This window comes from Calliopsis andreniformis, chromosome 9 (assembly GCF_051401765.1).
Source record: "Calliopsis andreniformis isolate RMS-2024a chromosome 9, iyCalAndr_principal, whole genome shotgun sequence".
Classification (NCBI taxonomy): Eukaryota; Metazoa; Arthropoda; class Insecta; order Hymenoptera; family Andrenidae; genus Calliopsis; species Calliopsis andreniformis.
This window is the reverse complement of record NC_135070.1, coordinates 17,544,492-17,564,127: the sequence shown is the minus strand read 5'-3', so window position 1 is coordinate 17,564,127 and position 19,636 is coordinate 17,544,492. Positions and strand designations below refer to the sequence as shown.

Genomic DNA, 19,636 nt, shown 5'->3' with positions numbered 1-19,636 from the left:
AACGAGTTTTTTAATTGTTGAAGTCTGCTGAGATCATGTTTGTAGATAACTTAATTCGTTGACAAGTTAGATTATAAAGATAAGATTTGATAGTCAAAGAAATTCGAAGTTCGTGAAGGAAGATACGGTAAACGAATATAACGCATGCGAATCTGCCAGAGCTTATCGATCGGTAGTCAAAAATGTTCGATAGTCGGTCACGTGCCGGCGAGCGGCGCTCACAATAGGCACCGTATTGTTTTCAGCAGCAATCGAGGCTCACTGCACCAACAGACTCCATCAGCGGCGGGTAACGACCTGTGCTCGCCATCACGATATAGTTATTATGAGATCCGTAATACCGGTCGACTCGAAATTACCTTTCACCTGACAACATTTGACATATTCGACTCGCCATCAACAATATCCGAGTTTAACTTAAAAAACGCTCTAGAGGACCAAAAAAAAAAAATCAAGAACCAACTGCTGAGCCAAGAAAAAAGAAGATTACCAAAGACGTTTATTTAGATCGTAACACCGGCTCAAGATTAACTGACTAGAAGAATCAGTAATCAGGTGAACAGGACGAGGAGCCAGTTTGTTTAATTTCGAGGAGATTTCTAGTTTAGCGGAAGCGCAGCTGGGTTAAAAGGAATTGCGCGGAGGTCGCGGTGTTCAGGCTGCGTGGGAACGGCGAGACGTCCACGAGGATAGAGGGGTGCGTGGTGAAACGCGACGAGAGGGTGAAGTGAAGGTGTCCCCGTGGGGTGCCAGAGTGAGCACGATAGCACCTCTGGTGCCCTCGGCCGTGGGTCCCGAGGGGACGGACGCCATGGCGGCCTCTTCGTCCTCGTCGAGTGGCGAGCAACAGTACTCACTCAGGTGGAACGACTTCCACTCGAGCATCCTCAGCTCATTCCGTCACCTGAGGGACGAGGAGGATTTCGTGGATGTGACCCTGGCATGCGACAGTAGCAGCTTCACCGCGCACAAGGTCGTCCTCTCTGCGTGCAGCCCCTACTTCCGGAGGCTTCTTAAGGTCAGTGATTTTCATTCTTATGTTTATCATACGTACAGGGTGTTTTAGGAACAGATAGATACATATGACTTTGGTACTGTGTTCTATCCTTTCTAAAAATGAAAAAGATTTATGTAAACATAGATCAGGAAACTCTTCCTTTTCCAGATGTAAACACTTTTTGTTCGGGTATTAACATGTAGCTACTGCCAGGTGTTTATATCTAAGGATGTTTTTGGAAATATGTTTATATAACTTTCTCCTACCTTTATAAGAAATCGAAGGCGATATGTACCAAGATTTGGCAACCTGTGTCTGAAACACCTTGTATGTATAACGTGCGTTTTTCTCACAGAATTTTTGTTTATATGTCTTGTAATAACGAACGTTATGTTAATAAAATTCGTAAAAATAGACCGTAAATTTCGGTGTATACAAGTTAGTAGAATGTTCTCTTTCGAATTGCCATGAAGTGAAATCGATCGTTCAGCTTTCGCGCAAAAAATTTTTCCCCGGTTCACCGTGCACGGAATATTCCATCGTAATTGTCTAACTCACGTGGAGCAACATTAAGTGCTTTCTTTTAAGTGCGTCACAGAATCGTGCGGTGACTATTCTCGTTATCAAACGCAAAGGATGGTATTTTCGATCGGTTTCAGCAGGGGTCGGGAAATGACACTTTCAGATCCCTTGAGTGGGCGTTTTGACGCAAGTACCTTCAGAAAAGAAAGGGTCCTTCAGTTAAATTAGATATAAATTATCGTCTTCAGTGACAGATTGATCAATGCTGCAAAAAACTTAGTTGATTTTCTATTCAGCATATTTCTTATTCTCATACTATTTGAATGTATAGAAGGATCAATAAGCTGCCTGTCGATACGTCTGAAAGATTTCATAAATATCACTAGAAAAGCGTCTTTTCATTAATTTCTCTTCTAATTATGTGGCCAGACGCTCGTAAAAAGATCCTCCTACTCTAAATGGAGTTCGTGTGTGTAATATAATCGATGCAACTATAAAATTCGGACGGACAATCCCCGTGGCAATTCCGAGAACGGAAGAGGGTAATTACCGTGCCGCGGCAGGAGGAAGAATCCAGAAAGGACTTCCGGTTCGATTTGCATAATAACGCGGCGAAGTCGAGCGACGAAACGGGGCTCTCTCAGGCCAAAGGACTATCGATCACTTGGATGTGTCGTCGCGATGTCGTCAACCGCGTCCACCTATCTTCTCGAGAAACCCGTTTCCTCGAATTCCCCTCTTGAACGACCCTCTCATCGCCTCCTGAGGAGACTTCTGGTCTATAAATCGCGCTCCTAGGTGAAACATTCGGCCGAGGTCGGAGGGATCGATAGATATCAAGAGGAAGCTTCGTCTATTCCACGGTTAGAAGCTCTTAGTGTGGTACATTACCTTTCAGTTTTTTTTTAAATTAAAGCAGAGTACAGAAAAGTATAATAGAATTTATTCTATAAATAATTAGTTAGTATTTAGGAAAAAAAGAATCTGTATATCAGCATTGACAGAGCGTGGAAAGGCGTCGTTAAGTTATGCAGACGATATGGACAAGCGTCGTGCGCGACCATCACGAAATAGACGGTGGTAGAAGCGAGCAACTTTCTAATTGACGCGTACCGCTAATTGATTTTAAGTGTCGGGCGCGGTACTCTGGAGGCGAGTTAATAACGTGAACACGGGACGATTCGCCCTCATCACGCTTGCGTCACGACGCCACGTAAACGACATCGGCCACGAGGATACGAACGCGTACTTCTTTGAACATAAGTCACGCGGTCGACATAATAAAAAGTGTCGTGCTGCGTGGGCTAGGTGGAGCCTTTTGCGCCCGCTAATATCCAACGCTATTGTACTTTCACCGGCGTCTCGGTGACGCTGGAACGTTTATTTAACGCGCTCGTAGACGTCGCCGCGTTATTATTACTCTGTTTGCCGCCCTCGTTGCCGAATGAAACGTCGCTCGGCCATGGTTCAGGGGAGAGGAGGGAAACGTTAAATTACCGCGTGTGCAATTAGCGAGGATTAATAGTTGGACACGGCTAGTCCCGGTTCGCGTGTCCATTTTTCCCTGAATATTTTCGCGTGTTCGATATCGCACGCCCGTGACGCAACGATAACGAGTCTGCCTGGAACACCTGACAGCCCTGCGCAGGAGCTTTGATTTATGCGTTAGTGCACCGGTGCCTACGATTTACGGCGAAGGCTCGTTTCGACTATCGAAGCCAGTTGATGACGAATCACTGAGTTATCGACTATGTCCGCAATGATATTTGCCAAAATACGATCGGCCCTGCACACACGCCGTTCCGTCGCCAATAAATTTTACGACGCCCTGAATCAGTAATAAATTGGTCAAGAGCAATAGAATAGTGAGAACTCATCGACCTAGATTACGGCACCCCGAATTACGGTTATTCTTTACGCTGTTTTCGTCCCTGTCTACTGTTTGTAGTGTCTTTTTGTTCGATAAGTAGAGTAACATTTTTGCTTTCTGTAATGAATATAATTAGAAATTATGATTACTGTAATTTTAGTAAAGTAAATTAAAAGAAAAATTTTTAATTTTTCGAATTTTCAAATTTTTGAATTTTTGAATTTTCAAATTTTCAAATTTTTGAATTTTCAAATTTTTGAATTTTTAAGTTTTCAAATCATTAAATCTTCAGATAATAACTGTTACAAGAACTGTTAAATATAACTTTCACACCAATAATTACAGTCATTATATTCTAATACATTGTAGCAAGAAAGTATCGAAATATGCGATGCAGCTTGTCAGGTAGAATGATGTTCAAATACCGTTTTCGCTTCCGGCAACTGATAGTAGAGATCGTCTGAATAATTTTAATGGATTATTCGGATCTGGGTGGAACAGTAACTGGCGATGGTAACATAAATGCAAGGCGTGTAATCGGCGTGTCAGCCGGAAAGCATCGTGAAATAGGTACATGGTATGCAAAATATTACGGTAATTCGAATGAAAACTCTTCTGGCTAAGATTAATTCCTCTCGAACTGGCCATCGCAACTCAGGCCTTAATGCTGCTATCTCGAGTCGTGACAGCCTCTGAAAGGCGTGTCTCGCAAATCGCCGCATCGATACGGTTGAATATTACGGGAACAGGCTTAACGAGTTCTCCCCTATAGTTAGTCGTCAGCTACGTTCTGCTTAACTCTGATCTGTGGCGATTGCTCCAATTCATTGATACGAAGGAACGGCTAATCGCGCCAGGACTATCGTTGATAAATTACTCAGATCCTTTCCGCGCGACAGCTCCATGTAATTGGTCCATTGGGGGAAAAAACTGAACACGATCGCAGTATTCCAACTGGCGAGGGGAATTTGCGAATCACTGGAGATCTGCTCAAGTTCTATAAGATTTGATATTTTGAGACTTTTTCTGTAGGAACGATTAACCTTCAGATATTAAGAACACTAAGGATGAATCCTTTGGGAATTCTTCTTAAGCTCCAGTATGATACCTCAAGACTCAGAACTCCTAGGATTCAAGCACATTAATATCTACGAGTAGTCTAGACTCTAGACCTAACCCAGACCTAACCTTTTGGAAATTCTTCTTAGGCTCCAGTACGATACCTCAAGACACAGAACTCCTAGGATTCAAGCACATTGATATCTACGAGTAGTCCAGACTCTAGACATTTCATTGACGGAGAAATGCCAAAATCTAGCGGACTAGACAATGAACGATAAATCGAGGCACAATGGACCACCTCCTTCGATCTAAGTCTCTATGTCGCGATAAATATTGAAGGCGTCTGGCGGAAAGCCATAGTGTCGGTTAGAATTGAAGGAAGAGACTGCGGCTTGTTATCGTGTTCACGGAATCGCGGGCTACACGCACTCCGCAGCTATATTAATCGCGGCGGATCGGTCGCGCGCACACTGCGCGGCCCACGCGTCGCGCGTGAAAATAATAAGACGAGAAAAGGGACGGAGACACTCTTGCGTCTATGTAGAGCGACGACAACGTTATTTCAACGTCGGCAAAGCAATACCGTCGCGACGTAAATTACTCGGAAGAGGTTGCAGAGTGTCGAGGGATCGGAGCTGGAGGTTTTGGAAAGTTAAAATAGAATACATGGGAGAACAGTGAGAATTCGATCTGATACGATCGAACTCGAAGCGTGTACGTGAGATGATTCAACGTTTCTTCAAATAGAATTGCATAATGGGGAAAGACAATAGAGAAAAACGGATGTTAAAGCTACAAGAGCGACATGCTGTGTTGAGATCTGGTGCAGGGCTGGTTCGGTTGGAGTAGCTAACTTGTCTTAACTTCTTCGTCGCTTTGTTTTATTTTAATGAATGTAGATTTACTCTTTAACTTGGCACCTTTCAAGCAGAACATATTCGAACACTTTGGCAAGTGAAAAAATTATTAGTCTCTCTGTGTACATAGATTTATAGGTTTCAGCTTCGCGAGTAAGAAGAGAGATTTTTTACACGATTTCTCTTGTCGAGCCATATATCTTGTTCCCTGGAGTTTAGTACATTCTGTGTCTTCAGTTGAAGATATTGAGTATCTAATTATTTTTTTTACTCTTTTCTTTTATTTTCATCCTACAGCTTCAGCCAGTTCTTTTTCGACCATGTATCCAGCTCTTCTCACGTACACACATAGGTAGCTCTTTCACGTAAAAATCACATCACGCAGAAGCCTCTAGAAAAAAAAACGCAACCGACGTTCAAGGTCCTGATTCGAGAGGTGCAACGATTATCATCGCAAAGTAGATACTCGGTGGTCAATTTTATATTCGATTCACCTTGACTCGATAACAGACATTCGCGTGGTGTTTCAAGGAAAAACTGTAAAAAGCAGTGAAGCGTATAGTTAATGTATGTACATGAAAAGAAACAATAGCAACGAACCTTCTAAGAATATTCAGTATAATTTAAATGTATGATTCTACTACACTTCGCAAGAAAGTATAGAATCAGATACAGTAACGTAGAATGTGTCTAAAGCACTGTACGAAGCAACTTAATTCCAGCGTGAAAGTGCTCGTAGACCATCTCCAGCCGCGAAGACAAGGGACACGTGGTAAGAGTACAGGGAGCAGAAAATCACGCTTGCACAATACAGCAAATGTGTCCATCGGGCGGCGTGTGGCGGGCAAGGTGCTCCATATTCTATATTTAAAGGTGCGCACGGGGCAGCTGAGACTCTGAGACACCACGTGCGTGTGCGTGAGTACGCACGCGCTTTTACCCTCTCACGTACTCGCGCGGTACTCTTGCGCGTCCCTGTCGTGACCGGTCGCATTTAAATTTACCAGCGATGCGCGCCGCGGAGACGCGCGCTACCGATCTCTCTCTCTCTCTCTCTCTCTCTCTCTCTCTCTCTCTCTCTCTCTCTCTCTCTCTCTGTCGATCATCGCGCGTGCGACACACGTCCCACAAGGGCAAGAAAGGGAGACGTCGCGCTGGAAATACACGACGAGAGTTGATCTCCCTCGTTGGTTTCCGGTCGTGTGATTCGAAGCTGTAACGCGAACCTCGAGTGGGGACTCTGCTTTGTGGCCTCGGAAGCAGGAGTGTTTAAAAGGAACAAAAAAATGCTAAATGGATTGTGTTTAATGAGCGTGACGAATGAATAATTTTGTTTGGGAAAACTTTTTCAAACGTCCCGACGCAGATTTATCAACGACTGATAGTTCAACGAGCTTAAGGTGTCCGGATTTTCGTGACAAGACTTCCGACATCATCGAGACGTGGAGAGTCTTGGCAGAGTCGAAGAACGGTGACTCAATGAGAATTTTTTTAGAATCTCTGAATTGGTCACGCAGATCGAATTTTTGTAGTTGGGAGAGCTCGTAGGGATCACCGGAAGTAGACACTTTGCTCAGATTTACTGGCAGCGAGAAAAATAGAGTCAGAGACACTTTCGATTATTTCGGTTAGCTTACTTTTTTTTTTAAATGAAAAACAGCACTTTGAAGGCAACTCTCTCATGGAGTTTAGAGATAGCAATTCACGAAGAGTGTCAAAACATTTAAGCATAAGTTGAAGAAACAAGTTTACAAAAATAATGAAAAAAAGTTTGGGCTTAACACATTGAATTATCATACATCAATATCCTCTGATGAAGGTCAATTTACCAAGGACGATACATTGAATTTTCACCCTGATCATTAGTGGGATGGAAACAGTGCACGTCAATACATAATCAAGGCAGCAACATTTTAGTGTGGGCAGAGATAATTAGCTCCTATTGTATTGAAGCCCCAAGGTGGTCATTTCGAACAACTTTAAGGTGAAAGCTCAGTGACTCAGCGTAGAGATCGGAAGAGATAAATATTTATACGAACTCCATTATTTTCCTGCCCTTATCTCTACGCTCACAAGCCTTGAAACACTTCGCTAAAAATTCATTCAAAACCTATGCACACGTCTCATCGATATTGAAAAATTCTCCTCGACTGGAAATCTTTCTACTATCTCGCTGTTCAAGGGAACCTGACAGCGTCACCGGAAGTAGATATCGCATACTTATCAGCGGCGATCTGTCAGTAGTACGATCGTACCGAGGAGGCTCGTGCGTCTAAATTAATTCTGTATTATTCTTGGAATCCGACGAGATAAGCGAGCCCAATCAAAGCTCGGTTCTTCCGCCTCGCGACGTGTCCACGGCTGTTTACGATTACACGCTAGCGCAATGGCCAAGCACACCCACGTACGCAACATCCGAGTCGCATAATGGGAGGAGAGTAATGATTCTCACCAGCAGGCCGAGTAACGATCCGATGGAAACTTACGATCGTCGTCCAACACTCGAGCATATAACCGCATAATTGTACGGTTCAACGTTTTCCGACGAATACCATCTGTCGCTCGGCAGAAAAACGCCTCGTTACTTATTGCGATCAGAACTTGTGACGGCTGCTACTCCACTTTTTTCCCTGGCCTTCTGCTGGGAATGTGTTACAGTGCTCCTAGGTGCGAGTGAATCGGGCTTTAGCTAATTGGGTCGCGTAAGGCAGGGAACGCGTTGGCTCGGCTAAATGGCTGGCCTAATTATGAGAAAGTTCTAGGGTTAGCGATGGTAGATCAGTTTTCAGTCTGCAAGGCTTGTTCTGAGTGGATAGTTCTGATTGTGCGCTGACCCAGTTGGTCAGAATTCGTGGAACAATAACATATTTCGAGTCATGACGGAATTTCAGGGTTCAGGTTGTCAATAGGGATCTAGATTGTTTAGAAAGAGGCCTATAGCACTTAGTCATAGGATATTAGAGCTTCTACTTTTATTTTCCTTTTATTTCAACTTCAAATTATGGAGCACATTTATATCCCCTGACGTCTAATTTATATGCTATCCGATATTTCATAAATACCTTGGCTTATCCATAACTCAGCATGTTAAAAATCGCTTCTAAGAAGACTAGACATTAACTTGACATGCTCCGTTTGAATCAATGATTTCACCATGCGTTCCCGACTTTGACCTCTCTTAAGAGACGACTCTGTGATCAGAAAACCGAGGTGGCACCCAATTCCATTTCCAGTGCCTCAAAGCGTCCCATCGAGAGGCTCACAGTAGACTCGACGCAAGAAACGCAAATGCGCAGTGCATTAAGAGCGCGCGTGCCTTAATGCACGCGTGCGTGCCGCGTAAGTGGTTCCGTACGAACGGCTATAAAGGAAAACAAGCCACGATTTCATGACGTTGCTCGGGATATACGGCGTCATTTAACCCCCTCTAACCCGCGTACTTCCTTCGACGGGAGAGTCCATTAATGGGCCGCGCCTAAGGCCTCGAGAACACGGCTCTCCGACGTTCGGATTAGAAAGACGATAGACCTGCCTCTCTTGTCCTAATTTCTTTCTCTTCGTTTTTTCCGCCCGCCTCCCCTGTCTTCTTCCCCGCGAGACCACGACGTTTGACGGACGGTCGGGAACCGAGATATACCGTTGCTGGAATTAATTAGAAATACATGTAATCCGGTAACGAAGGCGTTTTTCTCTCCTCGATCTGCGCGCGTTGTCAGATAACTGGAATCGCGCGCGACCATGCGTCGGTTCGTTAAAATGTCTCGGCTGCATTCAATGACGAGCAACTAGAATTTCTTATTCCGCCGACCGATCCGAGGTATTTAATGATTGTAAATTTTATGCACGACCTTTGCTCGGCCGCCGCCGCGGCCGCGAGCATTAAAAATAAATTAAGAAAGGAAGATGTCGATGTATGATACTGGATACTGTGCGCCTTTCTATTCTTGGTTCCGTGTAATTAAAAGTCGAAAATTATTGCGTTCGGAGGGGGATTCTTCGGTCTGATGCCATTGCTGGAAGCAATTGTAGGGGGGGGATCGAGCAATTTGTGAGGGGAATTGAAGTTTGGAGCGGAGAAATGTCTTGAATACCTTGAATATTATTTGATGGACCGTGCGTTGGTAGAATTATTACAGTATGGAGGTAGAGACTTGGTTATATTAGGGTATCATTAAATCTTTAAATACTTGCTAATTAGGAAAGCTTCGACTGCTAATACTTGAACGATTATCACGTTAGTATAGAGAATATGTTTTAAAAGTTTCATGGATTCATTAGCGGATGAATTAATGAAAGCGTTTCACCCTTTAGTTTCTGTCAACTTGGTTAATTCAGCGAGCATGTAATTATTGTATGTGAATATGCGTCAGTCTATCTTTATAAGCATGATATAACGTGAAAACTTCCTTCGAAAGAGAGCGTGACACGAAGAAACTGTTTTTTACAGTTTCAATTTATTTTTGGACGGAGAATCGTCACTTGCTCGCCGTGAATGACAACTTTTATTACAGTTTTTAACGTTTCACTTATTCTACTCTTTGAGTACCCAAATCCATCTCTTTGAAAGATTACACCTTACGGATAAAAATGTTTGTGAGTTGGTAGTAAAACACTTGGTAAAGTCTTTGCTATTAGAATTTTTAGAACAGTAAGAATGCCTGATTTTTAATTTTACATAAAAATTAATTCACTATTATCTCCCACTTTTTTGTGACTTTTATTAGAGTAGGCAGATGATTCATCAAAAATAATCATCCGTAGTTCCACTGATCCTGAAGACTCACTTTCTGATTATTGAAACTAATTTGTCTTCCCTGACAGTACGTTATCCTTTTCCACTTAAGTAATAACAGATGATTAATGTTTAACAGAGGATATCGACAGTACCTTGCCGTCAACCTAAGACACTTCTACATTAGAAGCATTTCCAACTCATACATATCTAATATTCGTGTCCCCAATAGACCCTTCCTTTCCTGACTCAAAGTAATTTCAAGAAATAAGCTCCTACCTCATCAAAATCTCCGATTAGAAATCTACACCTCAAATCGAACAACACGACCGAGCCTATTTAGCTAATGTACACCAAATCCTCGAAGCGAAGTGAAAGATAAGTTTCGTCAAAGTATCCAGTCCGCGACGAATCATAAACAAGCCGAGCGATTTTCATAATGAAGCAACCGACGTCGGGCCAAAGCGATCCGAAGTAGATTTTCGTGATGGTAGAAGCGTCGTAGCACGTAGCCGCGTCAAATTTAGACAGCCGTAGTACATCTGTCGACTATAATATCCATTGACTCGTCCCCGTAAGTACCCCAACACGCTCGTACACGCGTCCGCGCGTTCGTATACGCGCTCGCGCGCATCAGGGAGAGGGAATATGCGTGTTGTGCCTCGCTAGGCTTAAAATAAGACCGGCCACCGCACCGTAATAAATTTCTGCTTGCCTCCTCCTCGCCCGCGCGTATCGTGCGTGCGTGTCTCGGAGTGTCAGCCGAGAAAAAGAGAGAAAAGCAGACGGAGAAACAAAAAGAAAAATTGGATCGGGAAGAGGAGGGCGGTAAGGAGGGAGAGAGAAAAGAATAAAGTGACTCACAGAGGGATCGAAAAGACGGAGTCAACCCTATTGCTTCGAGTGCGCACCAGAAGCAAGCCGCGCGAGCGCGTTACTTATAAATCTGCTCAGCCAGAAGATGTTGCTATATATGTTACGATGTAATTCAAGAATTCGGCTGTACGATTCCCCCTATGGCGACATTCGATGCCCAACGAAACACGAAATTCGGAGAAAGCCGCACAGAGACGATACAAACATCTCTGTGGCCTTTTTCCTACTCGCTTCGATATGGAATTAGTCGAAGGAGAGTTGGTCCCGATTTCTTTGCAACTTTTTGATATACAGGAGTGTAACTTTGTCTCCTCGATGTTCACGATTTATGAATTTGGAGCAATGATTTATGAATTTGCAACAGAGAGTGTTCTCTTGTAGCTGTGCAGCAGAGACTCCATTCATCTATATGATTTATTGCTAATCTTTCTGTACATACTACCGATGTCTTATCATTCGACTGTGTCTAAGTATGTCTGTTCCCCTTCACTGCACTTTCAAATTTCAAGCTGTTCCTACGTGTATTTCCGTTACTTCAATTTCTTCTTTAGCCGCGTGTCTATTTCACGTCTCTTAATCATTTTCTCTTTCGATTTAAGAGTTAAGATTCTTTGATTAGGATCAGGTGTTACTGCAATCAGTCACAAACACTCGTCACATGATCGTTCATTTCGCCGACACATCATTCCGAAACGACTTCCCACGTCCTCGCGAAATGGCCACTACTAGCGTGCAATTATCGCCACCGAGCAAACAAGACTTCTTTGTTCCCGATTTTCGTTCGCCACTGACTCATTCTCTCATCGAAACGCCGTTTTTTCTGGATGACATCTACGGTCGTCGTCACACCGTGCCTCTGCCAGGCTTTATCCCACAGTGCCATGCCGATACATTAAATTTCCTTTATACCGCGAAACGTTTTTTTCCGTTGGAAACTCGTTACGTCACTCATCGATTTCTCTGTTTCCCGCCTCTTTCCAGGTCTTCTGACTTTCAGAGATCTGAAGGTGTTTCTTAGAAATTCTGACTCATTCCCATGGCAACGTACTCCTACTTTAGCGACGCTACACTTTTCCCTGTTCCATGACTCCGAAGCAAATACTGGTCCCCTCAGTTCTCATCTTTCTCGCGTTACTCACTGTTTTTAATTTCAAGAATTTTACCTGAGTCACTTTCTCGCGCCATGGGGCTGTTCTACTTTTCTTCAACTTCCGACGTCCACTGTTCTCCCAGCATTCCGTGCAGAGGACCAACGAGAATTGACCATTGAACCGCTGGTCGTTTTTCATTCGGAGCCGATTATTCATTCCCGAACGTTACTGCACCGCGATTGCATCACGCGCTGCTTCTAGGACGGTACATCTTATCAGGAAATCTTATCGGAAGCAGTCAGAATTGTACGAGACTACGTTAAATTTAACCTTCTGATTCAGGTGCCACAGAGTGTTGTTCGCTCCCAGCGAATAAACCGTGATTCCAAGTGTATACGCGATACATGTTTAATCAAAAATTGGGTACACGGGTCGGAGAGATTGGAACGCGTAGATTTCGTTGGAAGCAATGATGTAAGTGACGTGGAATTCGTTATGGAATGCCCTTTTGATCGATACTCATTGTGCTGTGGTTAGAACGTAGCGTCACATATGACGCTCTTTATTGAACTTAAACTATATTTATTGTTAGGTTCGTCTCTTAAAACGGTCTATCTAGCAACGTCGCTAATCATTGATTCTACTCTTGGTCTCGGTTTCTGATCGCCTATTGTTAAAACCATTCTATATACTTAATAGAATGAGTTTATGAACACGAAGTCAGGTCGAATCGATCATTAGGGCTTCATTAGTAAGTAATTGCATTACGAAAAACCATTTCCTTACTCCGTAATGCACCGTGGTATTAGGTAAGACTTATTTTTAATGACGAGTCATGTAATTTATCAACTATTTATTTCCTCTCTGTGCCCTTGTATAGCTTGATTGTCTAGCAAACGCTTCACAACAATGTTGATAAACGCAATCATAAGAAGAAAGGCAGTTTTTGCATCAGCCTACCACAATATATCGCGACTGCCATCAGTAAACTATTTCCCATTTCCTCTATCATAGATCTATTTCCAACCAGCAAGTCATACAATTTATCAATCATTTATTACCTCACCGCGTTCTTCCTACAGCTCGCATTCCCAACAACCGTTTCACAAGCGGCTTATCAGAATTCCCTGGAGCATTACCGATACACTCCTAATCTCCGCCTCTTATTGTGTCCCTATCATACAGGAATAATCGATCCAAGTAGCGTATCTTGTCGCGCTGGGATCTAGACCGCGAAAGCACTTCCGTGTCCCAGTAGTGGGTGTAGGCAATAGATCGGTAGCGAGGCATCGAGGCACGATCGCTTATTACACGTTCTTTCTCCCATAAATCTCCGTCGGTGGATTTCCTCAGGCGTCCACGGACACCCGCGTCGCGTACAAGCGTGAAATAGACGTGTGCACGTATAATTACGGTCGCGTACACCTACGCCGCGCGGACATCGTGTAACGATCCGTTAATATCGTTACCGTTAACCGCGCATTAGTGGTCACCGCGGCTATTTGCATATCGGATCGGTAATTTCCATCTGACGCCGGTCAGAGAGCCGAGGGCCGCGTGTTCGTGAGCAGCCTGTGTGCATGCGTGATCGCCACACGCTGCTTTTATCGCGTAGAACGCGTGCGCGCGTCTACGTATCCCTCGCTTTGGGCACCTACGTACGCCATTATGGAGAACGTACAGTGATTTATCCCGAACGCGCGCTCGAATCGAAAGCGTCCTCCTCTCGATCCGAAACGGGCATACCTGGCCGTTCGTGGCGAGGTACGCGTGAATTTAAAATGCGCGAAGATCGACTGGCCAGATAGCTGAAATAACAGTACGTTCCTGCGGTAACTATCAATTACGCGGCGGGAACGTAAAGATATTAGAAATTCGGAATGCGTGTTTCTCGTTTCAACATCGCCTTCGAAAGAGATATGTTTGGGATTATTCTGGATAACAAGGGGAAGTTATGTAGGTCAAAGGTGTAGCATATTGTGTTTTTTTCTTTGTTGGGGTATTAGGTGTGTTTCTATCTTTACGTACTGTTTTGCTTTCGAAGGTGTGGACTGTTAATCAGAGTCTTAAATACACCATTAAAGAATATAACTAAGAAATCATTTCATAAACTACTCGAGTAAATCTCTGAAAAAGGATGAAAGCTAAGTCTGTCAGAACTTAATGGCCGCGAAGAATCCTCAAGCTACGTCGCGCTCTAACCGTAAGCTGATCACCGTGTGCTTCGCATCGGTCGCTCCAATAATCGAAGCCCAGAAAAGGAAAAGATAATTGACATCCAGACGAACGTATCCCCATCGTCCAAGCGATTCACCGTTTCCTTGGACCGTATACACTCGCGGCCGAGAGTTTAATCCGACGTCTCGTTTTTCCATTTCGAGCATCTGATCCCCGAATAATGACCTCCGCGTCCCAGAGTACTAATAATTTTATTTCCAGTCGGGATGTCTCGACGCGGATTGCATCTTGCTCCGAGTGTCTTCATATTTTAAAATATCTTGCCTCCCACCGCCGGCCGGTACATCTAAATATATACTTTACCGCGGTGCTCGTGTCAATTTGCGTCCACGCGGAATGCAGCGAGATGCGAGAGAGATAGAGCCGAAGCTGGACTTTTCTATTCCGCGCGACGCCAGCCGCATCGTTCGCTCCTCGCTGGTTCACGCGCGTATTTAATTTCCCCGCGGCAGGGCCGAGTCGCAGTTTCTTCTCTCCCACTCTCGCTCTCTCACGCTCTCCCTCTCTCCCTCTCTCCCTCTCTCCCTCTCTCTACGCTTCTCTAATAAGCCTTGGTGCATTCTCGTTTTTCGTTAATGCGGCGTCTATGCACACGGTGCACTCGCATTACGCTTAATGTCGCGTAGCGAGCCAGCCAGTCGCACATGCGGCCAGCAAATTATCGCCTTGGTATATTATTGTGCTGCGTGTGCGTATAAACGCTCCTCCGTCCTTCTTCGACGTTCGCGCGTCTTTTTCTCCGTTCGTCTCTTTTTTTTTTCTTCTCACTCCCTTTTTTTTTCGTTCTTTTCCGTTTGCCGCCCCGACCGTCGGACGCGCTCGCGCGCGTACAAGCCCAGCGAAATGACGACGGTCGCGCGTGTACCGAGACACATTATGCCTCTCGTGTATTTTTATCAACGGAAGTGCGTAGTTGTACGTGTGCGCATTCCTGCACAGCCTGCGCCTGGAAAAGCGACGCAGAAGGAGGAGCGACGCCTGAAACACACGCGTATATGTACATGTGTATGTACATATATTTCTTGTTCCCGCCATTGTCGCCGACACGTGCCCGATCGTGGAGAAACTGAATGCACATCCAGCTTATTTGACTCTAGCCACGCGGCTGTGAATGATAGTTAAAGTGACTAGGATTGATTCTACTTGGCGATGCATTTGTGGAGGCGTCCACATGCATCGTATGAGATGGATGTACTGTTTGATTCTATTTAGTGTTCCTCTTTGTTCATGTCTTCTCTATCATTTGTGCTTGATTCTTTTTTTAAGTATTCAGTATTTTTTTGGAGTATTAAGTACCAATCGTGTTCTATCCATTTCTGACAATTGGAATGTTTTTTTGGGGGAAAAGCATCGCGGAAGAGCGTAAGATGATAACTCATTGATGGAGTATGCACTGCTTGCTACGTCGAGTTAATTGCAGCCGCCTATTCGTATGTGTAATATTATGAAGGCTGTGATGTATTCAGTGATAATTGGCTTCTGTTTGTTCTCTTTCTCTATTCCACATGTTTCATCCTTCTTAAAGAGTTAAAGACTCCTTTGAATATTCTATCTTGCAACCCATGTCAATAGATATTGCACTTCTCGATACCTTCGGTGATGACATAAATATCACTAGTCTTAATTTGTCATTTGATGAGCACATTTCGTTTGCTTCTTGCAAACTAACTTATTCATTCCCAAATCAGTCCGCATTTCAATTACCTTTCGTCACGGATGAACGTGAAATACAATCAAATGCTTCAACATTAAATTAAAGTCTCAAGCTGAAGTGAAATTTTAGAGGACTTCTTAAATATTCATATTTTACTTGAATAAAATATTGAAATTCAATGGAGTATCAAATATTTCCAGTTCCGTTTTGACATCTGTGACGCTAGAATTTCCGCCAGAAGTTTCCAGAAGCGCGTTGACATCGATCGACCGCAATTTCAGCCGTTATTATCGTTATCGCTATCACGAACAGATTTCCCGGCGGGTGTTTTGCCCATTGCCCCTCCGACAAGGGGAACCGATCCAGGAACGACCAGACGTAGAAAGAAAACGGGTGTAACTACGTGTAGCCAGGTTGTGTTTGATCGATAGTCTGCTCCCTCGCCTGTTATCTCACGATTTGACTGCTTAATGCGAGGAAAGCTTAAAACATGCGTCAGTAAAGCATCAACTATCCAGATAAGCAGATAAAGGAGCCGTTGTGTGGACGCGCGAGCCACTTGTCCGTGTGATTCCCTGTGTGGCCCCCGTGGACTGCGTGTTTGTGCCTCGACGAGCGGATATATTTCGCGAAGCCATGACGGCTGCGCGTTCACTGCATAACCGGATTAGAAACCATGCAATCGTATCTACTTTTCTACTTACGCTTTAGTTGGGGTGCTTCGCCTACATGCGATCACGATGCACCCGCGACGCGCGATTACAGACATTTTTTTCCCTTTTCCCAGAACCGGCCACCCCTCGACAATAGGATATCACTGTAAGACGTCTTCCCAGAACGCGTCACCTGCTGATTGGTCCTTCTCAACTCACTAACTTTTTTTCCCCCAAAAACCAACATGCTCAAATTAGGTACTAACAAGTCTAAATTCCAAAAATTGAAACCATATTAGTGTTTTGTATTCTGAAACCTTGAGCCCCCATGAAATACAGAGACCACCGTTTAAGGGATGAAAAGATTTTATACAAGCTTTTCTGAACAAGATTCCCGCGGAATTCGAGTCCTACACAGTTTCGAAAGTTTGTTACAAAGTCCCATGCAAAGTCGATGTACCCCTTGCACCGTCATTTCCGTAGTTTTTTCGTGTTGTCTCTCTTCCGCCGTCCTCCACGGATTCGCGTTTAGCGATGCGAGATAGAAGCGCGAAACGTGGGAAACCTCTCGCCCAGTTTATTACGGCGCTTTGTAGTCACGCTCGCGAGCCGAAAGAAATTTTCTTCGAACTCCGTAACTCCTCTCGTGTATCACTCGGTCCGTCGCGGCCATAATTTCCTAGCCACCTGTAAGCGATCACGGTGGAATCCAGAGCATCCGCTTTCTAAAAACCGTAAAGTAATGCGGGAAGATCGGCTCCATCGATTAAAGGAGCAGCAAGGATCGGCTGGTTCTTGCCGCCACGCTCGTGATCCAGTCGGCTCGATAATTGATTAATGGAAATAAAGGGTGTAGAAACGTACGGGGGGGACAATGACGGTGAACTCGAGGAATAAAAGTTAGATCGGAATGTCGGTGGAAATAACCAATTACCCCCAGTTTTTCTCAACGCTCCTGGGACGAGTCTAAGAACGCTCGGCCGTCCTTTTATCGGGAAGAAAGTAGCAACGGAATTGTAGAATATCCTATTGAATGTTTGGAATGTTTCTTGGAATAGCTGATTGCTAATTACTTCGGGGCTGAAAGACGCGGGTTGGTCTTAATGAAAGGAAAATAACAGTGAGGTATCTCTAAGAGGAGTCAATTGCTTCTACCATCTTACTGATTTCTGTTTCTGTCGGAGCTTGAAAGGGTCGTTGCAAAGAAATGACCTATTAGAGAAGGAAATAAACATTTCTGAAGGTTACAATTATCGGGAAAACTAAATGAAAAATATTCAAGTTGATCAGAAATATTCCTAGAACTGCGAAAATCCTCTACCTCTACAGGTGCAGTTTAAAAAATTCTCACATTAAAGAAACAAAAGTAATAATGCAGTTTAATATCTGCAGTTTGCTCGAATCGCCAACACCTCGAGAAGGTACTTTTCCCCTGTTGGCGGAATGCGTGCGCGAAATATAATTCCCAGTTCGAGGCGGCACGTCGCGCGAGTATTATTACGTGTCCCGGCACCGACGTGTCTAATTACGTTCGATTCAATTTCTGAATTACGTCGTCACGCACCTCGGAGTGAAACGTCGCGTCGCTGGCAGCGGCGCGAGTAGAACCGAGCGAAAAAAGCAGCTAATTCACCTGTGAATTCGCTGGAAACGCAGCGGCCATTCGCCTGGTCGTCTGCGACGCACCACCGTCCATACAATTAATTATTGACCCGTTTTAATCGTGTTAGATCTAATTAGCGGGGAGGGGAGGCCGTCTCAAAGTTGTTAATTAAATTGGTTAATGCGATAAAGAAGTCCATGTCGGAGTTCTCTCTGTTCCCTTTCTCTTCTCGGCTCTTTCGTTTTCCTCCCTGCCGTGACAAGCGTCTTTGCGCGGTGTGGAACCGCCGACACTTTCAGACGCTCATTATTTCAATTACCCGAGTTATCCCGATCGAAATCGGCGCGGTGCTCGACGTCCTGAGTCGCCGCCGCGACGAGTGCACCGCTGTGGCGTGTATACACGGGGAACACGCTGTGTTCCAGTGTTTACGCCTGCGGTGTATCGTGATCCCATTGAGGAGGCGGCTATAATAAGAATTTCAATCGAACGGTTATCATAATTCCGTTACGCCTGCGTTTCCATACGATTACACCCGACGTGGCCGCTGGGGAATTACCGGCGAGAATACCAGCCGCCTCGGAGTAATTCCTAAGAATAATTACGCTAAAATAGATCCGGCTAATCGTTAACGGTTCGCATTGCCTTCGCGTGATATAGTTAACGGGCTCGTGTTTACAAAAACCGACTCGTGACTAAGGCCATCCTATCTACTCTCCTGAATCATCTTATTATTTTAACCGTGGATCGCTTGAACGTGTGCGATGAAATATGACTACAACTTGCTGCTTCGCATTCTAGGTTTGAGAAAGAGGTTGATATTCTACGCAAGGAATAAGATTCGACGAGATCTTGATTATGCGAAGTCTGCATTCATTCCTAGAGAGAAATGGTTTCAATTCAGAGGATGATCGTTTTGGCTTCCAGCGTGTGTCTGTTGATCAGAGAAGACTAGATAACTCGTCTATGGATAAGAATCCCTTCGTCGTAAAAGTGTAATATCATTAGCACAGAGCAGAATAATACACCCAACTGGTGTTGAAGATACCGCTATCCGTAGACATTGAAAGAAATTTAAAGTAGCTTCTCTCGAATCATCGATCCTATACTCGTAAAGAACGCTTCATCAACTGTGCGATAAGATTTTCAGATCAAATCGCGAGTACTCCTTTCACGCGGTGCAATATTAAGTACACGAAAAAAAGGTGTTCAACTCGATCGACAGCATCGTGTTTCAACCGGTCAATACGCCAGCCGATATTACAAAACCGGGAACGATTATAAGAGTGCTGTAAGTTGATAGGGACCGACAATAATAAATACTATCGCACATTGGCTGCTGCGTATCGACGATTCGGAACGTATCGATAATCGACCGAATGACTAGCTTTTCGTAGCGATTCCGGTGCACGCCTATCGCGCGGATGTGGCAGTCCTTGCGAACAGAATGGCGCGGCGTGCACAAGCGTTTACACACCTCT

At 44.4% G+C, this 19,636-nt stretch overlaps 1 protein-coding gene across 4 annotated transcripts in view; it reads left to right on the top strand.

The window, feature by feature from the left end:
- The first annotated feature begins 811 nt into the window (after positions 1-811).
- Positions 812-19,636, top strand: part of LOC143183052 (protein abrupt) — a 39,434-nt gene continuing 20,609 nt past the window's right edge. For all 4 annotated transcript variants that reach the window (XM_076384427.1, XM_076384428.1, XM_076384429.1 and 1 more), the window contains exon 1: positions 812-1,018. In XM_076384427.1, the coding sequence (XP_076240542.1) occupies positions 812-1,018 (207 nt within the window). The remainder of the gene's footprint in view (positions 1,019-19,636) is intronic.